The sequence below is a fragment of the Pipra filicauda genome, unplaced genomic scaffold, assembly GCF_003945595.2.
Source record: "Pipra filicauda isolate LSUMZ 115617 unplaced genomic scaffold, ASM394559v2 scaffold264_size1072897_pilon, whole genome shotgun sequence".
Lineage (NCBI taxonomy): Eukaryota > Metazoa > Chordata > Aves > Passeriformes > Pipridae > Pipra > Pipra filicauda.
In genome coordinates this window covers 388,276-412,945 of record NW_024104381.1, presented here as the reverse complement: position 1 = coordinate 412,945, position 24,670 = coordinate 388,276, and the positions used below count along the sequence as shown (strand labels likewise).

Below are 24,670 nucleotides of genomic sequence, written 5' to 3'. Positions count from 1 at the left end.
GGACCACGGACACGCTCCTGGCAGTGGATGGACACACAGACACCAGCCACAGGCCAGGCTTCTCCACGGGAAAAGCTCCCCGAAAGGCTGATGATCCCACCACGGTACCCAGGAGCTCTGGGACAGGGACACCCTGGCTCTGTGCTGGGCTCCAGCCAGATCCTGTGCCTGCGGGAAGGGGGGTGGTCCCACAGAGGCACGAGAGTGAGCCAAGGGCCATTTCTGGGGTCCTTTCCCGCCTCGTGTCCCATGGGAACAGCCTGCCTGGAGCCCAGGAATTGTTGGTGTGAGGGAGGGCTGTGGCAATGGGCCAAGCAGCCCAGGGTGCCCCCTCAATGGACACAGAGAACCCAGACACCCCTTCCACCCCATGGATCCACGTGCAACCGCCCCTGTGCCACCCACAGCTGCTGGAAGTGCCACCTGTGTTGGCAGTGTGACCCTTCCCAGCCCTGCTTTGCCGTGCCAGCCCCCTCGGACACACATCCCAGCCCCCAGCTGCAGGGACACCAGTGGCTCCTGGTGTCCACACCTGGCCCCTTCCCCTGGCACGAGCACGGCCGAGGCAGAGCAGCAATTCCCACATCCAGGTTTGCCCGGGTGGGCAGGAGCCGGGGGTTCACCCCCACGGGCAGAGCCCACCAGCACCACACAGGGAGCAGTGTCACGAAGGACAGTGAGAGAGGTGAGGGCAGAGGAAAGCAGAGAGGGTGATGCCAAGGGCTGTGGCAGCCTTGGGGGCTGCCCAGGAGGGGACAATCCGTGTCCTGAGTGAGCACAGTGGGTGCTGGGGACCTGGTGGAGACACGAGGGCCATGGGGGGGCTGCTGAGGGGACGGCAGGTAGAGCCACGTGCTGCTGTCCCCACGCCAAGTGCCACCTCCACGCTGTCCCTGCGGGCTCGGGGTGGGCAGCTCCGTGTCCTGCCTCATGCCAGCCCCTGCCACGTCTCGGGGAGGAGGAGCACGGGGTGGCAGCTGCCCTGGGTTCGGTACCTGTCCCCGCTTGGCCTCTGCCCCGCCGTGCTGCCAGGAAGGGGACGTGGGGTACGGCCAGAGGCGGCTCTCGCTGGGCAGCGGAGGGACGGCCGGAGGAGACTCCAGGGGGACGTAGGACTTGGGGAGGGGAGGTCGAGGCGGGCCTGGTTCCTGGGGCGGAGCGTGAGGGGGGAGAGCAGAGAAGGAAGAGAGAGTTAGAGAGAGGCCAAGAGACAACACACAGTGGAAGTGCCGAGCCAAGGAGGGCAGGAGGGAGAGCGGCGGCTCCGGAGTGTCTTTGTGTCCCTGGGCAGAGGGGGACAGGGCATCCCACCCCACTGCTGAGGGGGACACTGCATCCCACCATCTGTGTGGCCCAAATGGTGCCCCCAGGCAGAGCCACGAGGAGAGGTATCTGTGCTCTGTGCCTGGTGCCCAGCATCCCCCAGTCCCAACCCCAAACCCCCCCACTCACTCACCTCGCCAGGTCCGGGCTTGGTGGGTGAGCCCTGGGAGCCAGAGATGAGGGAGAAGGGGCTGAGGGGGCTGGTGAGGCTGGCAGAGCTCAGGGGGCTGGCAGGGCTGTTGGAGCTGTACGTCCCTGAGGGGCCCAGGGCCACTGTGGAGAGGAGCAAGAATAAGATAATAATAAAATGATTATAATAAGGTAATAATATGATAATAATAAGGGCCACCATGTCCCCGAGCAGGAGCTGCTGCCTGCCCAGAGTCACCAGGGACACTCCACGACATGGCACGTCAGGGTCTTGGCTGGGCAGGGACAGAGCCCACTCACCTCTGTGCTTGGCAGTGTCGGTGCCACGGGACGGGTTGTTCTTCCTCAGCCCCTCCATCACGTCCTGGATCCGCCAGATCTCCTTCTGGATCTGCCGGTTGAGCATTTCGTTCTGGACGGGGAGGAAAGGCAGCGGTCAGAGCAGGACACGAGGGCTGAAGGAACTGGGGGGGCTTCCACCCCCCTGGGGGGACCCCAGGGATGTCAGGGGGACCCACTCACCTGGATGTCCAGGTTCAGCTGCTCCCACAGGTCGTCGTGCAGGGTGGACACCTCGCTCTCCAGGCTCTCGTACTCGGCGGTGCTGTTTGCCAAGGCCTGGGGGGAAGGTGGGTCAGGGGAGTCCTTGGCAGGTTCCTCCCCTGGTTGGAAGCAGCTCTGGACCACCCGGGAAAGCAGGAGGAGGCTGCACCCAACACAGCCCCCCGAGCTGGGGAGGGGGTGGCAGAAGAGGGGACAAGCTCTGAGGTGCCCGTGGGAGCACCCGGTGCCAACAGGCAGGGACAGGGACAGAACCGGTGGCTGGATGGTACCTCGAGGGCTAATTTGCTTTGTGCCCCATGAGGGATTTTGGCTCCTCTGGCCCCCAGCCAGTTCAGGGGAATTCCCTTTTTGTTTTCTTTCCAGGAAGGGAGAGAAGGGACACAGTGGGAGCTGTGAAGGTCCCCAGGAGGAGGGAGGGGTCCGTTACCGTGCTGGCCTGAGACAGCTCCACACGGATGTTGATGAGCTGGTTCTGGAGCGACTCCTTCTTGTGCAGCAGCTTCTCTGGGTAGGCAGGTTGGCTCCCAAACATCTCCAGCTCCTGGTGCGTCCCCATCAGGGCACTCTCCAGGCTCTCCTGGATGGAATGGGAGGAAGACAGAGCTGTGAGAGCCTGGCTGGTGCAGGAGCTCTGATCCCCCTCCTGAACAGGGCACAAACACCCGGGGAATCCTGGGGGTGTGCATGGCCAGAGCACCTCCCTCACCTCAGAAACATCCCCACTGAACTGCCCCCAAGGGAGCAGGACATTTGCCCAGAGAAGCTGTGGTTGCCCCATCCCTGGAAGTGTCCCAGGCCAGGTTGGACGGGGCTTGGAGCAGCCTGGGCCAGTGGAAGGTGTCCCTGCCCATGGCAGGGGGCTTGGAACGACATGACCCTTAAGGTCCCTTCCAACCCAAACCATTCTGTGACAGGGCCATCCCCTGACCCCAGAGGGCCACTCGAGCTGCCACCACGTACCTTCTCAGCTCGGAGCTGCTGCACCAGCCTCTCCTGCTCCCGCAGCACCTTGTTCTGCTCACAGAGCTTCCCCAGCAGCTTCTGTGCCGGGAGGGAAAGAGAGAGGGGGGAAAGGATGAGGAGGGTGAGGGTCCGGCACGGTCTCCCAGCTGGGAGAGGCAGGAGGCAGGCAGGACACGCCCCACGGGGTTGGGTTGGTGGGATGTGTGGCCTTGGGGGGCATTTCCAGCCTCCTGCTCTCATTGCAGGGACTTCACTCCCAGCCAGGGTGGCACAGGACAAACTGGGAGATGAAGGATTGGTTCACTGAGGAGCACAGACCAAACTGGGGGCAGCTCCCAGCTGTGGGAGCACGGGGCAGAGCTCTCTCCATGGGGACATCAGGGCTGCTGGGGGACAGGGGGGCCACACAGGACAGACATTTGCTCTTACATCGGTGTCTTGCTCGCTTATCTTGTAGGGATGCAGAGTGTCCCTGTAGGCCTCCGGGAAGGGCGTCACCTGCAAGCAGAGCGTGGGGTGAGCCCGGCCCTGGGGTCCCCAGGGAAGGGGAGGCAGCTCCCAGCCCCTCTCTCCCATCCCTGTGAGCGGGGAAAGAGAGGGAAGAGCCGAGTCCTGGAGGTGGTGGGTGCTCCCCATCGATAGGGAGGCACTGGGATGTCAGTGCTGGACATGGATGAAGTCACAACCTCCCTGCCCATCAGCTGGTGAGCCACTGGAATTATCCAGACACAGCCTCTCCACAGGAGCCAAGGACTGAGCTAAAGAGATGCCTCGTGAATCATTAACTGCCACCATTCCAGAGGCAGGGAAACAAAGGCAGCGAGATTGAGCTGTAATTCCACTTAGCAGAGTGGAAACACCTATAAATCAGCAGCTGCAGCAGGGCCTGTTTACCACCACCCGGCTCCTCCGTGAGTCACTTTCCTTTCCTGGAAATCTAAATTACTAATGGGACCTCAGCAATTAAATGCCTCCAAGATCTGGAGATGAAAGGCAGAAGATAGGAAGAAGGGGATCATTATTGCTAGAAAGCAAGATGCTACTTTAGAGCCATTTAAACTATGGGATAATGCAAAGGGACCTGAATCTGGGAAGTGCCAGCGGGGCTGGAGGCAGAGCCTGGTGGATTGGGATGCTGCTGCCTCCGGGCAGGGAGCCCAGCCAGCAAGAGCATCCCAGGGGCTCCGGTTTCACCCTCCAGCACATCCCTGCTCACAGCAGATGGAAACAGGCGCCTTTTTTGTTGGAAAATCCCAGCGATCTCTGGGCTGCTGGTACAGCCAGAAGGTGCCCTGGGCAGCACGGTGGGGCCCCGAGACCCCCTGCCCGGGGTGGGTGGCACGGTGGGCACAAGTGATGGGACCTGCCTGTGCTGGGAACTGCAACCCAACACCAGCAGGAACATCCCAGTGCTGGGAACAGAAGGAGCCAGAGCCTCCGGGGGTAAAAGGCTGTTTCCTCTCCCAGTTGCAGGAGTTATTGCGTTGGTTTAAGAGCCTCGGGCTGGATTCCTGTCTGCAATCATCCCACACCTCCTCCTTGCCTCATCAGATGGCAAAACAAGGATGAGCCAAGCCCCGAGCGCAGCCCGAACGAGGATGAGAGTCCAGCACCGCCGCGGCCCCGCCTCGCGCTCTCGCCCGGCGCGAGGATTTGCCGGGTTTCAATGGCTCATGGATGGATTAGCAAAGCCTGGGATGGACTAGCAGGCCCCCGAGGGGGGTGATGCGCCGCGTGGATGCCGGGTCTGCATGAGTGGCGATGGTGGGAGGTGACCCCGGATGGCGCGGGGGGCACGGCCGGACCCGCAGCCGGGCACGAGCCACGCGGGGCCCGGCGGCCCGAGCCTTACTTGCATGTAGAGCTGGGCCCTAGGGGAGGAGGTCTCCACCATCCTGTTGACCATACTGATCAGGGTCTCGCTCTCGCTCATCTGCGGCACACAGGGAAGGAAAGGGCACAGGTCAGCGGAGACGCGCCCGCGCGCCGCCCCAGCCGCCGGCATCGCTCCGGGGGCCCTCGGGACGTGAAGTGCCACCTCCTGAGATGTCCCAGGGGCTGGAGACACGTGGGGACGGCCCCCTCCGGGGCCGCTGCCGCTCCGTTGGGTACGCCCAGGGTTGGCTGAGCACCCTGAACGCTCTGGTGAGGGGAAAGCACAGATAAACCGGAGCCGGCTCGGAGCTGCAAACGGCACAGACAGACACGGGCTCGGACAGAGACGCCACGGCGGCAGCACAGCGGGTCCCAGCACACAGATGGACACACAGACCCTGCTCTCACGCTGGCTGGTGGCTCCGTGCCCAGCCAGGGCTGTGATGGCAGCGGGGAGGTGACTGACAGCCGGGCGTGGGGACAGCGGTGTCCCCTTGTCCAGCCCAGCAGAGCCTCCAGCAGGGTGGAACTGGGAGGTGGCACATTGAGGCCGTGCTGCCAGGCACGGATGTGATGGGTTTGGCATCCCTGTGCCCCCTCAGAGCTGCAGTCGAGCCCTCCAGGGGGGCAGGACAGACCCCAGCCAGGGGTTCCTGGGGTGCACAGCCGACAGTGACCACGGCTCCCTCGGAACTGGGTGATGGGGCCACTCAGGTCACCAGCACCAGAGTTCTACCACTGCCTCTGCCCACAGAAGTGCTGCAGGAGCCCACAGCCCTGAGCAGACAATGCCAGGGGAGCCCCTCATGCCCGGGAACCCCAAGATCCAAGGGGTGATGGCACTTTGAGCACAAACCAGGGACTGAACCCTGACTGGGGGCAGCCGAGGGAGCCGCGCCTGCGGCTGGACGAGCAAGGAGAGAGAAAATAAAGCAGCAAGATGTTTGAAAAGAGACACTTGACAGCGTCACTCCCAATTAGTCTCTCCACAGGTCGGCGGGAGAGGAGGAGGAGGAGACGCAGAGCCTTTTCAGGGAGTGGTTTAAAGAGCCGGGGAGAGGCAGCGATGCTGCCGGTGGCTGCGAAACAGCCCAGAGAGCTTTTATTGCAGCGAGTGCTCCTGCCTGGCCCTGGCCCTGCTCCAAGGCAGACACAGATCGTGGCGATTGCTGCACCGGTGGAGATTTGCAGACTAATGAGATTGTCTCTGGAGCAGCTCCCTCAGTGCCAGCCTGGGCTGCAGCACTGCCCGGCAGCTCCTGTCCCCAGCTCTGGCTGCAGCCCCTGCCTGGACACATTCCTGGGGGTGTCTCCTGGCTGTATTCCCTCCCCATGCTCCTGGGATGAAGTCAGTTCACCGTTTTGCTCCAAAACCCCAAGTGCTTTGGTGTCAGACCCGGTGGGCCCCTCACGCCCACCTGCATCAAACTTTTCACCTCCAAGGAGGAATGGGGCCACCACGTCACCAAAACCACAGTCCCCAGGGGTCACCTGGCCACCCCCTGCACGGGGGACACCAGCCCTGGGACCCCACACCCTCCAGCACAGCCACACTGGCACTGTGCACGTGTCCAGCACTGATCTGGGAGGTTTCAGAGCCGCTGCACCCCCTGGACCCCAGGGCAGCTCCCCGAGCCCCCGGGAATGTAGGAAGCTGCCCCGGCCCTCCCACACCCCCCCCATCTCCAGCACACCACACAGAGGCACTGTCAGGAGGGACTTTCTGCCAAGCAATGAGCGACCCTACGGATGGGGAGGATGGAAGAAGCAAACCAAAGACCAACTCGTGCTGCTGGAATGCCAAGAAGGGTGAGGATGGATGGATGGATGGATGGACGAGATGCTGCGCCGGGAGGGAAGGGGAAAGCTGCTGGGGACGGGGGGGGCACGAGGGGACTAAAGCAGCAGGTGAGGTGGGGCTGGCAGCCAGCTCTGCCTACCTGCTGGTCCAAATACTCTAGGTTTCTTTGCAACTGAAGGTCTAAAAGTTCATCCTACCAGGAGCCAGCAGGCACGCGGCAAGAAACGAACGGCAAAACATATAAGAGAAGAAGCAAAAGCAGTTAGGTGAGGGCTATGGAAAGGCCTCCTGGCTGGGAAACGAGGCACCTCCGGGGCACAGAGCCGGGAACGCCGCCCTGGCCGTGCCCTGCGGACCCCGGTCGCCCTGCGGCTACGAGGATGGATGGCAGCATGGGTGGCTTATGGTAGCTCAGGCTTCTCCCTCCTCCGATGGTCCTGCCCCGTGGTTTTGGGGTCGTGCTCTGCAGGGGGACCTCTCGGTGCCACCCCACCAGCTCCGGCCCCTCCGAGAGGAAACAACGCAGGAAAACGCAGCAGCCGTCGCCAGAAGGGAGGAAGCAGAGGGGGAGAGGCAGGGGGTGCACCGGCCTCAGGCAGGGACCACCCTGGGGAAGACGGGGGTCCAAGGGCGTCCCACTGCTGCAGAGCGGGGGCCAGGGGCCCTTCCACACGGATTTCCTTTGGGAATGGCCGGGAGGGACCAGTAAAAGGACCTGCAGTCCCGACCTGGCCCAGAGCAGCCCAGCTGTGACCCACAAAGCTGCCCCTGGAGTGCAGTGGTTCCTCCTTGACCATCTGAGTGGGGACCCCCCAAACTGACCCCCCCTCCCCGGGCCAGCAGCGCACGTACCATTTTGTCGTGGATGGTGGGGGATGCCGGGAAGTGGTATGGATACACTCCGGGGGGGACGGGCCGCCTGTCACCCAGGTAGTCGTACTGTGAAGAGAGGAGACCCCACCCCAAAATCAGAGACACGTGAGAGGCGTGTGAGAGCCAGAAAGCACAGGACAGGACAGACCCTGGCCCCCAGCAGGGTCAGGCCTGGCTTTGGGACAGGGACACCAGCCCTCCCTGCTTGGGAGCACATCACCCGTGGTGGCCCTGAGCACCCCACCCCATTCATCCATCCATTCTTCTGGAACAACCACAGCCAGGGCAGCTCTACAGGATCACCAGGGGGTTCCCCAAAGCCACCAGCTGCTGCAAGGTGGCCCTCTGAGGCCAGGCTGTGCACGCAGAGGGGACACGCCGTGCCGCAGCCCCCCTGCCCTGCCCTGCCCTCCCCGGCGAGGGTCCCCCTCCGTCCCTGCGGGCGCTCACCTTGGGCGAGCTGATGGACCGCCTCATCATGAAGGGGGTGGGGTCGGCGTAGATCTCGTCGCCGCGGGGCGGGAGCCGCTCGAAGCGGGCGCTGGGCGAGCGCACGGGCGAGTACACCCGCGGCCGGCTGTAGGAGCCCTGGCTGGGCGAGCGCGGCACCGAGCGGGACCGCGGCTGCAGCGACATCCTCCGCAGGGAGCCCGAGGCCGCGTCCACCTCGTCCAGGTAGGGCGGCTGCCTCCCGGGGGCCGGCAGCCACAGCGGCACGTCCTGCCGGCCGAACCCGGCCGGGTCCTTCCAGTCCCGCAGCTGGAAGGTGCCCCCGTTGCGGAAGGAGTGGCGCTTGTCCTCCAGCGCCCAGGGCGGGCTCACCCGGTCGAAGGCGGGCATGGAGCAGATGCTGTCGGGGCGCACCCCCGCGGGGTAGTACTGGTACTCCTCGGGGTACTGCGGCGAGTAGGGGGAATAGTAGTCGGGCACTCGGCGAGGCACGGGGTAAAACCTGGTGGGGCTGGAGCGGGGAAGAGGGTTGTGAGAGCCAGGCTGGAGGGCAGGCAGTGCCCGGGGTCCAGGGGGCACGGACAGACTCGGAGCAGGCAGCTCCAACACTGGTGTCTGAAAAGCTGGCTGGTTGGAAGCCCTCCTCCCAGGGACTGCAAGGTCCCCACCCCTCCTGGCATCCCTCTTCCAGGGATCCCATGGTGGCCTCCCCTCCTGGTATTCCTCTTCCCAGAGATCCCATGGTGGCCTCCTCTCCTGCCATTTCTCTTCCCAGAGATCCTGTGGTGGCCTCCTCTCCTTGTATCCCTCCTTCCAGGGAGACTGTGGTGGCCTCTGCTCCTGGCATCCCTCCTCCCAGGGACCTCCAAAAATCCACCTCTCCAAAATCCACCCTGCATGACTCCTCAGGGCATCCCTTAAGCAGCTCAGAGCCGGCACACGGAGAGAAAGGAGAGCCAGAAAGGAGATCTCCTGACCCCGGGAGGGCAGGAAGCGGGCGGGAAGGGGAAGAACATTCCCAGAGCACCACCCAAAGGACAAGCCCAGCGGAGGGGAGCGGGGTCTCACCTGCGCAGCTCCTCGGGGGGCACGTTCCCGCGGCGGGAGTTCACCCACTGCTGCAGCTGCGTCATGGAGCTCTTGCGCTGGGCCACCTTGTCGGGGTTGGGGCGGGGGGCGGCGGCCCGGCGGGGGTCCCTGCTCTCTCCGTCGGGCGGGGGGAAGGCGGTGCTGCCGGGCCGGCTGGGGGACGGGTACGGCCACCCGTTGGGCTGCGGCGGCCGCTCGGCGCTGCCCGGCCCCCGCGGCGCCTCGGGGTAGGGGCTGCCGGGCTCCGAGGGCCCCTCCTGCCCGCCCACGCCGTTGGCCTTGGCCAGCGGCTCCTTCTTGCCCTCCGCCCGCTCCGGCTTCCTCTCCATCTTCTCGGAGCCGCGGCCGTCGCCCTCCCCGCGGGTCTTGGCGTCGGGGTCGGCTTTGGGGTGCTCGCGGTGGGCGCTGTTGCAGTGCAGGTGGTGGTGGTGTTTGCTGGGGGGGATGTTCTCCGAGTCCGGCTTCTCGTGCCTGGGGGGTGCCGAGACGGGAGAGAGGGGTCACCTTCCCTCTGCGACGCCCCCGGGGTGGCCGGGAACGTCCTGACCCTCCCTCGGCCTCGGGGGGCCGGCACCACCCCAGCTCCCTTCTCCAGAGGGTCCCTCACGATCCCAAAAGTCCCCGGCCGTGACGCACCCCCCCATCCCTGGGAGAGTGGGGCAGAGGGGTGGCACAGGGAGCTGGTGGGCGCTGACCTCTGGGTCGGGGGGATCTGCACCCGGGCGGCCTCGCCCATGGCTTGGATCCAGGATTCCTGCTCCTCCGTGTTCTCGGCGCTGAAGAAGTAGGTGCGGATGCCGGCGTGCTCGGCCTGGGGAGACACGGACTGCCCGTTACTCGCCGGCATCTCTTCCACCCAGCACACCGTCACCTGCAGGGGGGCACACAAGTGGGACAGAGAGAGAGACAGGAGGGTGAGAGCTCCACTTCCACCCCGGCACGAGGTCCTGCCAGCGCGGGAGAAGCCAGGAGTGGTCCTTCCCCGCTGCAGGAGCCTCCCAGCCGCATGCACCCTCCCGCCGAGCAGGAGGAAGGCTCTGCAGGCCCCTCACAGGGGCTTCCCTGGGGTCATGATCCCCCCGGGGTCTCTCCCAGAGGTGTTCAGGACCAGCCCTGCCCAGAGCCCCCCAGCAGAGGAGCAGCACCCCAGTACAGAGGTTGCTGCACCCCAAGTGGGTCCCCGTGGGGCACAGGGGGGCTGGGGAAGGGTTTATGTCCCAGCGAGAGCAGCAGCAATGTTGGAGCATCATCCATGCAGGCTGAGGGGGAAGGTGGTTTCTTGGCCCAGAAAATATTTTTTTGGGGGGGGCAAAAGGTTTGCTTTTGCTCCAAGATGTTGGTGCCCATTCTCCACCCAGAACATGCTGGAAGGCACGTGGTTATTTAGGGCCTTTTTGAAGCTTCCACCTTCCCCCTCTCTGGAAAGGGATGGGAAGATGCAAGGAGGAAGAAAAGGAGGGAAGATGCAAGGAGAAGAAAAGGAGGGAAGCAGGAGGGTTTTTCCCCTGAAAGACTTTCAGGGCTCAATCTCTTAAAACAAAATAAAAAAAAAATTTAAAAAATTGGGGTTTTTTATTGATTGATTAAAACCCTCCCTTGGGTTTCCATCCTCCCCAGAACATGGGCACTGTGCCCAGCTGGGGGTCACCTCCTGAGCCCCCCATGCACTCCTGCCTCTGCAAGCTCTGCAGCCAGAGGAAAAGATGCAATCAAAGGGATTCACCCCTGGATTAGTGGGAGTGGGGGGGGGCAGAGCATGCGGGCGAGCCTGGGGGTCCCTCACCCTCTGCATGCACCAGAAACACAAGAAGGTACTACCTAGGTGGTGGCTGGGTGCTGGTGTGGTGGGTGGCACGAAGAGACCCCTCCTGTCCGGGGATCCTCACCCGCAGAGAGAGGAGGAGGAAACACAGACACGGGGTCAGCGGGGCAGGAACAAACCTCCCCCGGCCCTCGGGACCCTCTCTACCCTTCTCTGGACAAAACCATCCTCCCAAAGCCTGGGGAGCACCAGCACGGAGCTCAGCAGAGCTCAGCTCGTGGGCAGCAGCTTTGCAAGGCTTTTCCCCACCGGTGTCACAGAGACATTTCATAGAATCACAGAATGTCTGAGGTTGGGAAAGACCTCCAGGACCATCGAGTCCAACCTGTGCCCAGTCCCCACCTTGTCCCCCAGCCCAGAGCACTGAGCACCATGTCCAGTCCTTCCTTGGACACCTCCAGGGTGGGGACTCCAAACTTCCCTGGGCAGCCCCTTCCAAGGCCTGACTACCTTTTCCAGGAGGAAATTTTTCCCTAATATCCAACCTGACCCTCCCCTGGCACAGTTTGAGGCCGTTCCCTCTCCTCCTGTCCCTTGTTCCCTGGGAGAAGCGCCCGACCCCCCCCGGCTCCCCCCTCCTGTCAGGGGGTTGCAGAGCCAGAAGGTCCCCCCGAGCCTCCTTTTCTCCAGGCTGAGCCCCTCCAGCTGCAGGTCTAAGGGTGGAAGCTACAAAAATCCATCCCCTAGGCTGGAACCACTCCTTGGCAGTGCCCTGCAGGGACCCAGCACTGGCTGCGGGCACGGGAAGGTGCAGGTTGGGTTTTTGCACAAGGGCATTGGCCCATCAACAAATGGGTGCCAACATGACCCACGACCACGGGCAGCACGAGCAGCTGTGCTGGTGAAAGTGCCTCGTGATGCCAAAGGTGCCCAGTGATGCCCACAAGTGCCAGGGAAGCTCAGACCCTGCTCTGATGCCTGGGATGGACGTGGGGGAGCAGCAGCCGCCCTCACCTCTCCCTGCTCTGCTCTCCACTCCAGCCCCACGGCAGTGACTCATCACGGGCTCCTCCCTTCCAGTTACGCTTCCCAGGCAAACAGCTCAAGCAGAGCCGGAGTTGGGGACACCTCCATGCCTGGCTCTGGGAATGCTGCCAGGAAGCGCCGCGGCAGCCGGTGGGACAGGCTGGCGGGAGCAGCGATGGAGAGGGGAAACTGGGACGGGGAGAGGGGTAGGAGCATCCAGCAAGGCCCTGCACCCAGCTCTGCCCTGGACTGGGGGGCAGCAGCAGGGGTTGGTGACCTTGGGGATGCTGCTCAGCCCACGTGTGCCTCAGTTTCCCCGGCAGAAGGCAGATCCACGTGGCATATCCACAGGGGATCCCGGGATACGCAGTCAGCCCTCACCCCAGCTTGCTCCAAGCCCCGTCACCAAGAAAGCCAGAAGAGCAGCAGGGACCCTGCCAGCATCACCACCACCCCAGTGCCACCCCAGTGCCACCCCAGTGCCACCCCAGTGCCCTGTCCCCTCCCAGCCCCTGACCTTGAACGTGTGCTTCCTGCTGATGTTGTCCGAGGGCTGCACGGCCGCCACGCGGAAGCTGAGGAGGGGGATGCTGCCCAGGATGTTCTCCTCCTTCTCATCTGGGGGGGGAACGCTGGGGTTACACACACACAGAGGGGTTGGGAGCTCTGGCTGCCCCCCCAGCAGAGACCCCCCCCCCCATCCCACTGCTCCTTCCCAGGGGGACACACAGGGAGCCCACCTGTGGGAATGCACTGCCCGCCTGTTGCTCCCGCAGCTCTGCCTGGCTCACAAACAGCCTCCTCAATTATTGATGCCCGCCCAGGGCTGAGCCCGGGAGCTGCCAGGGAGGCGGGGAAGGCTCTGCATTAACCCCTCAGGTCCCCAGCACAGCGAACACCCCCACAGCGGGGTGCTGGGACCCCCAGACCCCTTCACCCACCCCGGCACACCCTCCTTTGAGCACGGAAGGAGCCTGGGATCGCACGGAGGCGACCGGGTGGTGGGCACCGGGTCACGCTGGGGGGGTGGCATGAGCTTTTTGGGGGGGCATTGGGACTGGTGCTCAGGGCTGTACCTTTGTAGTAGAAGAGGCACCGATCCACCAGCACAAACCAGCGCTTGTTCCACTGCTTCACCCCCGAGCTGGCCTGCGAGAGAGGGGCCGTGAGGGCAGCGCCCACGGGCACGGCTGCTCCCGGAGGGGAGGCACCCAGCAGGGCTGGCAAAGGGGGTGACACCCCCGGGGAGGGGGGGAAGCACCCAGCACGTGGGTTGTACCTGCTTGTAGAGCCAGCCGCTCTTGGTGACGGCGGCGTTGGGGTTCCTCTTCATGGAGTTGGAGCGCTTCCCGAAGGCGATGCCCTTGCGGGAGGAGCGCGGGGCCTGCAGGGGGGCAGAGGAGCCGCTCAGGGGGGGTCCCTGGTGCCCCGTCCCCGCTCCTCCCTGCCGTGCCCCGCGGCGCCGGGCACCCACCCGGCCTCCGGGGCGCTCCGGGGGTCCCTCCGACACCATGGCGTGGCCGGGGGGCTCGCTGGGCACGGTGGGCGGCCGCTTGCTGCCCGCTTTGCTGGACATGTCCGAGGTGGGCCTGCGGCACAGGGGAGCTGGGTCAGCACGTCTGTGTCCCCCCACCCCGCAGGAGCTGCCCCCCACCATTCCCAGCCCACCCCCCACCATGTCCCCCCATCACCAGCCGCTCCCGGGCCCTGAAAGCAGAGAGTTGGGAGCCAACTTACTTGTGCAAGTCGAGTCTGGAGCTGTCCTCGGGGACCTGTCCCGTCACTGGGTGCAGGAACGTGTTCCGCCTTTCATTGTGGCTGTGGAAACGGGGTGGGGGGGTGGTTGTTAAGAGCCCCCCACAGAGACCCATCCTGCTAACCCCGTGCTTTGGATCTCTCCAATCACGGAATCGTGGGATCATGAAGGCTGGGAAGCTCTCTAAGGTCACTGAGTCCCCAGCCATTAGCCCAGCACCGCTGTGTTCACCACTAAACCGTGTCCCCAAGTGCCACATCCAGGTGGGCCACCCTGGAAGTGAAGCCAGACTCCCATCTGGCTCCCCCCTCCTGTCAGGGAGTTGCAGAGAGTGAGAAGGTCCCCCCTAAGCCTCCTTTTCTCCAGGCTGAGCCCCCCCAGCCCTCTCAGCCGTTCCTGGTGCTCCAGACCCTTCCCCAGCTCTGTTCCCTTCTCTGGACACACAAAGATTTCACTGGCATTTCCCAAAAAGTGCTCAGCTCACTGGGGGCCAAAACAAGGGCTATAGTGGCCAAGCCCCCCTTCTTTCTGCTGCTCCATTTCAGGAGTCACCACTGACCCCACTCAGAAGTCACTGCAGCAGCAGCAGTAGCAGCAATGGCCCATCCAGGGCTGTGCCTGCAGCGACATCCCCAACGTCACACCTTCCCCCTGCTGCTTTTAGGGCCATTTGCCAAAACACTGCAAGGTTTAGAGCAGGGTCACCTGGCCATGGAGGGTTGTGCACCCCCCAGACCCCAAACACCAGCCCAGGGCCCCCAGCACAAGCTGTTACTGGTTTGGTGGTGCTGGGTACAGCTAAAGGTGGCTGTGCTGGGCTCCCTGGCAGTGCCAGGAGCAGAGAGACAGGGCTCCTGCCAGGCTCAGCTGGCACCTTGTGCCATGTCCCTGCCCCAGTCCCACGCAGCTGGTGTTGTTGGGCACCCCCAGCACTTCACTGCTTCACCTGGGGAACCCCCTCCCACGTCCTTTCCCAGGAGGAAAGGACGAGGTTTACCCACAGGTTCAGGGCTCCATCCCGGGAAGTTTGCACTGGACCCCATGCCCGTGACCTCCCTCCTTCCCAAAGCTGCCAGGCACTGGGACATGGGTGCCCCCCCCAGCAGCCCGGCGTGACACCAAACTCCTGCATGTCAGCAAAACAGGGGAAGTTTGAGCAAGAAAACGCAGCTGCCAAGACCATCCCATCCCGAGCTTCACCCCAACCTGGGCTGCTGCCAGGCCCTGAAGGCATTAACCACTTCCTACCCAAAAAAGCACCGCTGAGCTGCTCCCCCTTGCAGGTCCCACCCCGTGCCCTGCCATGGGTCTGATCCCCTCTGCCAGTGCTCCCCACGCTCGGGGGCATCTTAAACACCCGGGGAGTGTGTGTGCACCCCGCAGCGAGGGGGGGGTCACTCCTCAGAACCCCCCAGCACCTGTTTTGTCTGTGCCACGACTGACCCGAGTTATCCTGCCCAGCCCACGCTCCAGCAGCAGCCCAGGGGGTTCTGCCACCGGGGCTGGAGCTGCTCCCAGACCCTTTTTCCCCAACAGTGACTTCAGAGGGGTTCAAAGCACAGCTGCTGGGGCAGGTCCCAGGCCCCCCCATGGTGCTGACACATGGGGAGGGGGCAAATGCCAAGCGAGCAGCACCCCAAAAGCACCAGATGTGGGAAGTGGGTGCTGCCAGGACCCACCAACGTGCCTGAACCCCACCCAGGGGGTCCCCCCATCCCTGCCCACGACTCTGCACCGCAGCAAGTCTCTGTCCCCGCAGGCTGGACTCTCCCTGCTCCGCCGCCAAGCCCAGGACACGCACCCTTTGCAGCCCCGCGGCTCCTCCCGGTGCCTCCCCCCGCCCCAGGTCTGCCCCCACCCCCCGACAAGGCAATACCCCCGAAACAGGCAAAGAACCTCCTGAAACCACCGCCCGGCAGCAGCTCCCTGGGCTGACCCCGCTCCAGAAACTCGCGGGTTCCCATCGCCTCCCAAGCACTGCAATGCAGCAGCCACTGCCCGGGCTGAGGGTCCCTCACCGCCGCCCGCCCGCGGCCCCCCCCGGGTCCCCCCCAGCCCTCCCGGGGCTCCTACCTCACCCGCCGGTCCGCCCGGAACTTCAGCATCGTGCCAGGGGCCCTCCCAGCTCAGCGCCAGCTCCGGGCTCCCGGCATGGCCACGGCGGGCACGGACAGCGCCGGGGCCACCACGGTGCCACCACGGTGCCACCGCGCTGCGGGGCGATGGCACCTGCCGGGGGGGCAGCCCGGGGCGGGCGGGGGGATGCGGGCGGAGGGAGAAAGCTCTGCTTGTCCTCTCTCTCTCTCTGTCTCTCTCTCTCTCTCCCAGTTGTCCCAGTACCCCGCGCCCGGTGGCATTGGCGTTTCCCGGCGGCGGCGGAGCTCCGGTGGCTCCGGTGGCGCCGGGGCTGGGCAGCCCCGGTGTGCGGCAGCCGGCGGGCAGGCGACAGCGGGGACAAACAGCTCCCGCTCGCGTCCCCGCGCAGAGGAGAAGCGAAGGGCAGCGCGGCACCGCCGCCTCCCCCAGCACCGGTGCGGGGCCGGGGAGCCGCCGGCGGCAGGAGAAGGGCCAGAGGGGCAGGTCGGGGGGCTGTGGGGGGCTGAGAGGGCTGGCAGGGGGGCTGTCGGGCCCCCCCACCCCGGGCAGGGCAGCGGAGCACGGGGGCTGCTGCCTGGGAAGGGGGGGTGTCAGGGCGGGGGAGCAGCCGCGCTGAGATGAGCTCTGTCGCTGCCCTGGATTCACCGGCTGCATCCCTCCCCCCTGTCCCCAAATCATCCCTGTGTGCCCACCCCACCCCTTCCCCCCGCGGCTGTTCCTTCCCCAGGTCATGCCGAGAGAAAATCCCAGGAAGCAGGACGGGCACAAGCACCGACCACCCCAGCAGTGGGGGCACAGACCCTGCGAGGCATCAGCCCCCCCAGATTCCAGGGAGCCCTCACAGCCCAGCAGGCTCAGAGCGGGGAGGAGCAGGATTCGGGGTGACCCACACCCCGCCTGGCCTTTGGAAAGTGAATCCAAATCCATCAGGGCTGGTATAATCCTTGGGAGGAGGGAGGGAGGGAGGGAGGGAGGGAGGCAGCGCTGGCATTTCAAAGAAACCTCCAAAGAAGGAAGTGGAGCACGGGACGGCGCCTGGGCTCCATCCTGCTCCCCCAGCACCCTGGGCACTGCCCACCCAGCCACCCCACCACCCACCTGCTCCTCCTAAAACACAGTGCCCTGAATTCCACCCCCTTGGGGCGAGCTCAGCACCAGTGCCCACCTCAGGGATGCCCCTGCTGCCCCTCAACTGGCACCAGTGGTCCCAGCCAGGAGGGTGTCAGGGAGCAACCAGGGACAGGAACCACGTCCCCACCATGTGCCAACACCGTGCCATCGCTGCTCCCAAACCAACTCAATCCACCTTTTTAGGGCACCTCGGGCATGGAGAGCATCACTGCTCTCCTTGCTGGCACAGGGAGAGACACTTCCATGGAGAAACCACCACCACAATGCCCAGGGACAGCACCAGCTTCGTGCCAGCAACCCCAGCCCTGGCAAAACCCCAGCGCTGGTTGTCCCCACGTCTCCTCTTCCCCAGGTCCCCACTTCCCTGCATTCCCACATTCCCAGGTCCCCACTTCCCTGCATTCCCACGTCCCCACCACAGCGACTCACCCGCTCCTCCATCACCACCTCCTGCCAGTGCCAAGGATCCGGGGTCAAGGTCCTCCAACGGCCTCGGGGACGTGCCAGCTCCCCAGTGTGACAAAAGCCAACACTCACCTGGTGGCATGGCCACCGTGGTGGAAAGGGACCTGCCAGGTGAGGTGTGACCCCTTTTGGGGATGGCAGTGGCAGGGGACAGTGTGGCAGGAGCAGGGAAGGAGCCACAGGCCCCACCTCTGGCTGCACTGGAGGCTCTGAGCCCCCCAGTGTTGGGGTTTCCCCTCTGTCACCCCTGTTCAGTGTCCTGGGGGGCTGTGCCAGGATTGGGACCCTTTAAGCCGGGTCCAGCCCCAGTTTTCCAGCCCGGAGCAGGCGCTGTGCTCCCGGCACCAGCTGGGCTGTGTCACAGTCACTGGTGCCGGGGGAAGGCAGGGTCAGACCCGTGGCCGATGGACTGGACACGCTTCAGGGCTCCAAACAGCAGCTCGGGGGTGGAGGCTCCTCCAGACCTCCCAAGAGAGCTGAGGGGGAGAAGAGTCCGTGCTCTTCCTCAGGGAAACATCAAAGGAAACCACTTTGAACCTCCTCTTGCTTTTCCTCCGGAGCAAGAAAAGGGAATAAATGCAACAACTGGGAAACAAAACTTTCACTCAACGCTGCTGTTCTTCCCCTTCCCCAAAGCTGGAGCTCGCTGGGAGCAGAGGGACAACCCCCCTGGCTGCCCCCACCCTCCCACAGCCCATCGAGGTCACTGCTTTCCTGCTCTTCAAACCCCAAACTTGCTCTGGGCAGGTGGATGAGGAGGGAAGTGGCCCCTCCACACGCCCCACCTTGAGGTGAAGCCCTGCAGGTGATGCCAGTTGTGCTCCTGCTGCTGCATTCCCAGCTGGCATGACAGGACCCCTCCTCGTGGAGAAGGTGGGATGCACCCGGGAAAAGCTCCTGCTCCCCTCCAAGAGCAGACAGCAAGCCTGGCTCGGCTGGCTGGAGGCAGCCCAGCAGCCCCCAGACCCCCCGTGTGCAGCCCACCTCAGCTAATGGGAACCATTCCCACTCCAGGGCCCTTCCCAGGGCTTCTCTCCTGGCTGTTATCCAGCAGTGGGAAGAGGGGAGGTGCAGGCTCACCCCCGGGGCCTGCCAAGCCCTAAACCCAGAGCAGGGCAGGGGGGCTGTGGGGACCCCGACCGGCCCTGCCAGGGCGCGATGCCGGAGCCGTGGAGCTCTGCCGGAGCCTCGCCCGGGCCAACACCATCCCTCCAGCTCCCAGGCTGGCCCTGTGCCTCCAGGATCCAAGCCCTGCGTCCTCCCACGCCCCAGCCCCGATTCCAGCTCTGGCAGAAGCCTCAGTGCTCCCCTCACAGCCCCTGGCTCGGGGGGGCCAGGGATGGGGGGTCCCCACCGCGGCTGCTGGGATCTGCCACGCCAGGGGCAGGGGCAGGCAGGGAGCCAACCCCCCGAAGTGATAATGAAAACTCGTCATCCCAAGGTTTTGCTCCTGTTTCCAGCATCCAGGCAGCTCCCAAGGAAGGGGCTTGTGTGGCCACCAGCCAAACACGCCCTATACACTGGCCTCCCTCCTCTGTTTTTCTAGCCCTTTCTTCACCTCTCCCTCTCCTCCCGAGCCACATCCCTCTCCTCCGACTGCAGCCCTTGAAAATCCTTCTCTCCCAGTTAACTGCAGCGCTCAGCTCCCATGGGAAGGGACTCCAGGTCACCCTGTCCCCCACAGCCCCTGTGAGGGCCTGGCAGGCAGAATCCACCCTTGGATGAGCAAGTGCAAACTGCCAAATCCCAAACTGCAAGAGGAGCCCGGGGTGGGAACAAACACATTACAATGCACTAACAAAGGGGACCCACCACAGCCCAGGTCCACCCCACTCAGCACAGGGGTGCAGGGGCTCGAGGTGCAATAGGGATAAAAGAAATTCATGAAATGAAGTTTGGCAGGTGGAGGGCAGGTGCCAGCAGTTCGGCTGCTCCAGAGTCTCCACGTGGGGCCATCCCAGCTCTGGGCTGCTGGACTTGCGAGAGTTCCATGCCAGCCCTGGGAGAGGGCAGGAAAGGAGAAAAGGTTGCAGGGAAGAGGAGATGGAGGGAAAGGAGGGATGGAATGCTGCAAGAAACCCCTGTCCAGGCACCACATCCGAGCCAACCAGCAGCCCTGGGAATCCCAGTGCCTGTGGATCTGCAGCACAATCAGCCTCTGGGAATAAAGTGGTTTGTGGGCACTCAGAATCCTCTGTGTGGAGCTGCATGCTGAGGTTCCCTCTGGCCCATCACTCTGATGCTGCCACTGGCCAGCTCCTACTGCTCCTGGCACAGCAGGGACCAGCAGCCGGATCTCCTCCTCAGCCTCATCCCTGCCCTAATCCCGGCCCCCTCCATCCAGCTGAGCCAGCATTTCCAGCCCTGCATCCATCAGGGCTGGGGGCCTGGGGCAGCACAGCCCTCCTGGACAACAAAACCCACTCCTGCATCTGCACAGCCCCCTGTGCCCCTGTCCCCAGCCACGGTGCCACCCCCAGTGGCACTGCTGGGATGGGAATGGGGAGGCAGAGGGAGGTTCCTGTCGCCTCCTGCCCTTGGCTGTGCTGGGGCTGCTGTGAAGGAACCCCAAAATCGAGGGTGCCAAAGGAGTCCCAAGAGAGAGGGTGCCAGTCCAAGTGCCCCATCCCCACCTCACCCCTCTGGCAAACTGCACCCACAGCTGCCACCACAGTGCCCTGGCAGGGACCACCCTGGCTCAATGCTGGCAAGAGCCTTTCCAGAGCCAAAACAAGTGCTGTAGTGGCCAAGCCCCCCCTTCCTTCTGCTGCCACATCCCAGGTGTCAACTCAGAAGTTGCTGCAGCAGCAGCAGCAGCAGCAATGGCCCACCCAGGGCTGTGCCTGCAGCAATGTCCCCAGTGTCACATCCTTGCTGCTTTTACAGCCATTTGCCAAAGCACCTCGAGGCATTTGCCAAAGCACCTCGACCCCCCAGACCCCAAACACCAGCCCAGGACCCCCAGACTCCAAACACCAGCCCAGGACCCCCCGCTCCTACAAGCACAGCCTGGCCTTCAGCTCACCATCATCCCTCTGAGTTCCCGTGGGAGCCGTGCTGGGAGGGGAGGAGGAAAAGCCTGAGCTGGATCCTCTGGGAAGCAGCAGGGCTGTTGTGCCGGGCTTGCCAAGCCGGGCAAAGTCCTCGGGAAGGGCGGGTGGAGGCTCCCGAGCACCCGCAGCCCACGAGCAACGTCACCACCATCAGCCAGGGCCCTCCCGGCCGGGCAGGGTGCGTGGGGAGGGAGAGCAGGAGAAGCGCCCGGTGTCCCTGCCATGGCAGGGCGGGATGGCCGGGAGCGGGGATGGCCGGGAGCGGGGATGGCCGGGAGCGGGGATGGCCGGGAGCGGGGATGGCCGGGAGCGGGGATGGCCGGGAGCGGGGATGGCCGGGAGAGGGGATGGCCGGGAGGCCGGGAGCGGGGATGGCCGGGAGCGGGGATGGCCGGGAGTGGGGATGGCCGGGAGAGGGGATGGCCGGGAGCGGGGATGGCTGGGAGAGGGGATGGCTGGGAGCAGGGATGGCCGGGAGCGGGGATGGCCGGGAGAGGGGATGGCCGGGAGAGGGGAAGGCAGGGGATTTCCAGAGAACAAAGCGGCTGCTGGCAGCCGGCGTGGCCGGCGGCGGGGAGGGCGAGTCCCCCGCTCCCGCGCCAGCTGGGGTCGGGGAAAAGCACAAAAAGCACAAAAAGCACCGGGAGTTTGTGTTTTATCTCCCTGGAAACCCCGGCTCCATCCCAGGCACGGCCCACGGGGGCGGCTGGCCAGGATACGGAGAGCTGGAGCAGGCGCGGCAGCATCCCAGATCCGTGGGGTGACATTCGGGAGGGTGACAGCCCCGTGAGGGGGTGGCCCGGGACATGGGGCAGAGCAGGTGACAGTCCAGGCCCTGGCAGCACTGAGTGTGTGGTACTGCTTTAACCAAGTGGCTCCATTGTCCCTTCCCGGGGGCAGAGCCCCTGCCCGCTGTGCCCGGGATCACCAGGCTCCCAGAGCCACCGTTCCCACTCACACAACCCCTGAGCCGCCACCTGGACCCGCACCTGGAGGCTTTAAACTCTCCCTAAGCTCTTTAAGAAACCACTTCCAGCGGTAGGAATACCTGTCCTGAGCAATCCCTGGCACGAGGCACCAAACCCGGTCCCAACCCCTCCCTGGCCAGGTCGGGTCAGGAACGGGGATTACGGAGCAGCAGCGCTGGGAAAATCCTGCTGGGACAAATCCCCAGCACCTGCGTGACCCATCGTACACACGGATAATCACACCCACAGCCCGACGTGCCCTCCCTGGCGTGCTCAGCTGTGCCAGTCACGGCCCCGGCCGCCCTCGGGGCACCGGCTGCTCCTGGCCACAGACAATGGCCCACGTGTGCCACGGCCGGCTCTGTGTGCCAGGGCTGTCTGTGTGCCCTGGCCGGGCTGTCTGTGCCATGACAGCCGCGATGACACTGCACACACGGGCACACACACACACACACACACTCACCGGTGCCACCGCGTGTCCCCTCTGCCCACGCCGCCTGCCAAGCCGGTGTCTCTCCCGCAGCCGGCCCGGGTAGGTGATTTTCCTTCCCAGCCCATGGAGACCGTCATTGGTATCAATCATTAACAGCCCCGGCAGCTGCCGGCGGCCTTAACCCCCTCAGCTCCGTGCGGGAGGAGCGCCGGGAGACGTCCTGTGCTCCCCCTGACAGCGCCTTTAAGGGCACCGTGACACGGCAGGTCACTGCAGGACAACGGTCTGGGGATGGAAAGGGGCTTCCAAGGGGCTCCCCATGGGCCTGCAGCCGCTCCTGCAGGGTCCTGTCTCCACGCACTCCCATCCTGCTCCCTTGGCAGCAGGAGCCCTGGGAGCAGCCCTGTGTGTTCCTGTGCATCCCAAGGGCCGTATCCTGCCTCTGCATCCCGGTGGGAGCTGCTGGAGACCCCGCTCTCCCCACCCTGAGGGACAGCCAGCAGTGTTCATCCCGAGGGGCTGAGGAGGGGGCAGAGGGCAGGGGCTGCTCCCCCCGGCTGCCCACGGAGGCAGGAGGCACATCCACCCCTTGGTGGAGCAGCATCTCAGCTCGGGGGTCTCCCTCTCTCCTTTCACTCAGCTTTTCCAAGGAACATCAATGGCTGTAACTTTATCCGGGCGTGTTTACAACCCAGCTGCAGCTCTTGGCTCCCTCGGCCGCGCCGGGGGCCAGCTCGGCTCCCGCTCAGCCGGCACAGGGAGCCGCCAGTCCCCGCTGCCGGGGGTCTCCCGCACACTGTGGTACCCGCGGCGCTGTCCCGATCACCGCATCCCCATGGAGACGGGGCACAGGCACCCGGCGCTGCAGGAGGAGCACGGGGGCCGTTCCTGTGCCTGCGGTCTGCGAAGCGGGTGGACAGATGTCCCCGTCGCCCCCCCGCCGCTGGCTGCGTTACCCAACCTGCCAAGGGGTTGAATGATTAACCTCCGGCTGCGCCATCGCCGGGAGCTGGTGCAGCCCTGCTCTGTCCCTGCTCTGTCCCTGCTCTGTCCCCGCTCTGTCCCTGCTCTGTCCCCGCTCTGTCCCCGCACAACCCCGGGGTGCAGTGGCACCTGGGACCAAGCCCTTATCCCCGCTGTCCCCAAGCCCAGATGATGTCACCAGCTCCCAGGACCACCCCAAGCCAGGTCCCACCAGCTCAGCCAGCCCAGGGCAGCCACCAGATCTCCCTACAAACACAGAGAGGGGCTCAATCCTCATCCCTGTCCCGGCTCCCACGGGTCTGGAGTACTCACAGCACCGGCGCCACAGCCCAGCTCCAGCTTCCCGGCACGGACACACAGGGAATTTTGCCTTCTCCAGCCCCAGCTGCAGCGCCGGGGGCGTCCAGGCTGGAATGATCACAAATAGCCTTGGACAAACATCTGCACGGCACCACCCCGTGTGGCTGGAGCGCGGAGGGAGGGCGGCTGCAGGATGGTTCCAATCATGATAAAAACCCATCAAACGCCTAAAAACCCACAGAGGGGATCGAGCTGCAGGCACAGCAGCTGATAAGACCCCCCGGCCGTGGGGTTCAGCCCCCCATGTCCATGATGTGCCGTGCACAAGGCACAGCTTTTGGAATTCCCATTCTCCACACCCGCGTGGGACACGAAGCCAAGAGCTCCTTGCTCCCTGAATTGGGAGCACTCAGAAGGTGCAGGGCCCAGAGCAGGGGGATAAAATCAAGCATCTCCCTGCTCCCAGCAGTGAGTCCCAGGGCTCTGCAATGCCAGGCATTGCCATTCCCACTCTACCCCACCAGGACCGGGTGTGGGGTGATCCCCATCCTGGGCTCCATCAGCCACAGCAGGTTGTGCCACTCCCTGTGGAGTCTATTGATTGTTTTTGTCTAAATTCCCAATTTTCCATGGGCATCTCAGACAGATTAAAACTTAAGTCACAAGAGTGGCACCTCAGGGTTATGGGGGGCACAACCCGGGCACAGACCCTGCCAGCCCCCGTGTCCCTGCTGCCACCATGGAATCCCGCTTCCCAGCAGCGTTTGGGATCGGAGAGGCTCTGGATCAGGAGGTTGGGCAGCCCTGGCTCTGCCCCAGCCCAGGAGCTGTGCCACTGCCAGCCCTCCAAGTGATTCATCCCAGGGCTCTGCGCCCCGACCTCCTGCAGTCAAGTCCTGGCGCATCCGGCACATTCCTGGCATAGCCGGCACGGAGCCCCACACCTGCCGGAGCCGGGGCTCTGCAAAGAGCCTCACGGGTCCCAGGCAGGCTCCCACGGCCCCGATGGCCCAGCACAGCCACGTGTGCCCACGGGGATGGAGGGGCAGGAGCGGCTCCGCTCTCCCGCCGTGGCAGAGCCGGCCCAGCCGCAGGTTGTCCCCGCGGGCAGCCTGTCACCCCCCCGGCAGCACGAGGAGTGTCCCAGTTGCCTTCCCGGTGCAATGCCACACATCCCTTGCGTCGGCCTGGGTGTGATGTCGGTGGATGGGGAAACTCTCCATTTTTAGATCTGATCCTGTACCTCTGCAGGGCTCGGAACAGTTTGTAACCGGCTGTGACGCAACGGGCACGGCCGGGGTTGTGCAAGTGCTTTGCACCAAACAGCTCCCAAGGACGGGCGAGTGCTGGATCCGGGCAGCTCCGGGCTGCCCACGGCCCTCCGACCCCACATCCACCTGCAGCGTGTCCCACGGCCCCGGGAGCAGCCCGTGGTCACGGTGTGGGTGCCAGCAAAATGTGTGGAGCAGCCAAAAGTGCTCCCGAGTGCCCACAGCAGGTCCCAGGAGCCGAGCCCGGCACCCGTGGATGCCTCCAGCTCCTCCTGCTCCAGCACCAGCCACCCCCAGCCCTGGAGTCACTCAGGCACGTGCCCGTCCCACCAGCCT

General features: G+C 64.6%; 1 protein-coding gene across 14 annotated transcripts in view; it reads right to left on the bottom strand.

Annotated features, from left to right (window-relative positions):
• PLEKHA6 (pleckstrin homology domain containing A6) overlaps window positions 1-24,670 on the bottom strand; it is a 43,397-nt gene that overhangs the window by 4,754 nt on the left and 13,973 nt on the right. For 2 of the 14 annotated variants that reach the window (XM_027746968.2, XM_027746971.2), the window contains exons 2-18: window positions 13,614-13,694; window positions 13,156-13,465; window positions 12,953-13,025; window positions 12,394-12,494; window positions 9,784-9,959; window positions 9,068-9,559; window positions 8,000-8,510; window positions 7,529-7,615; window positions 6,816-6,869; window positions 4,853-4,933; window positions 3,430-3,498; window positions 2,998-3,078; window positions 2,465-2,614; window positions 1,996-2,091; window positions 1,774-1,885; window positions 1,457-1,596; window positions 996-1,148 (exon numbers count right to left, since the gene is read on the bottom strand). In XM_027746968.2, coding sequence (XP_027602769.1) covers window positions 996-1,148; window positions 1,457-1,596; window positions 1,774-1,885; window positions 1,996-2,091; window positions 2,465-2,614; window positions 2,998-3,078; window positions 3,430-3,498; window positions 4,853-4,933; window positions 6,816-6,869; window positions 7,529-7,615; window positions 8,000-8,510; window positions 9,068-9,559; window positions 9,784-9,959; window positions 12,394-12,494; window positions 12,953-13,025; window positions 13,156-13,452 — 2,673 coding nt within the window. In that variant the 5' untranslated portion in view covers window positions 13,453-13,465; window positions 13,614-13,694. Of the gene's footprint in view, window positions 1-995; window positions 1,149-1,456; window positions 1,597-1,773; window positions 1,886-1,995; window positions 2,092-2,464; window positions 2,615-2,997; window positions 3,079-3,429; window positions 3,499-4,852; window positions 4,934-6,815; window positions 6,870-7,528; window positions 7,616-7,999; window positions 8,511-9,067; window positions 9,560-9,783; window positions 9,960-10,906; window positions 11,223-12,393; window positions 12,495-12,952; window positions 13,026-13,155; window positions 13,466-13,613; window positions 13,695-15,705; window positions 15,861-24,670 lie in introns of those variants that run through there. The other 12 variants (XM_027746972.2, XM_027746974.2, XM_039382323.1 and 9 more) reach the window with 11 other exon arrangements.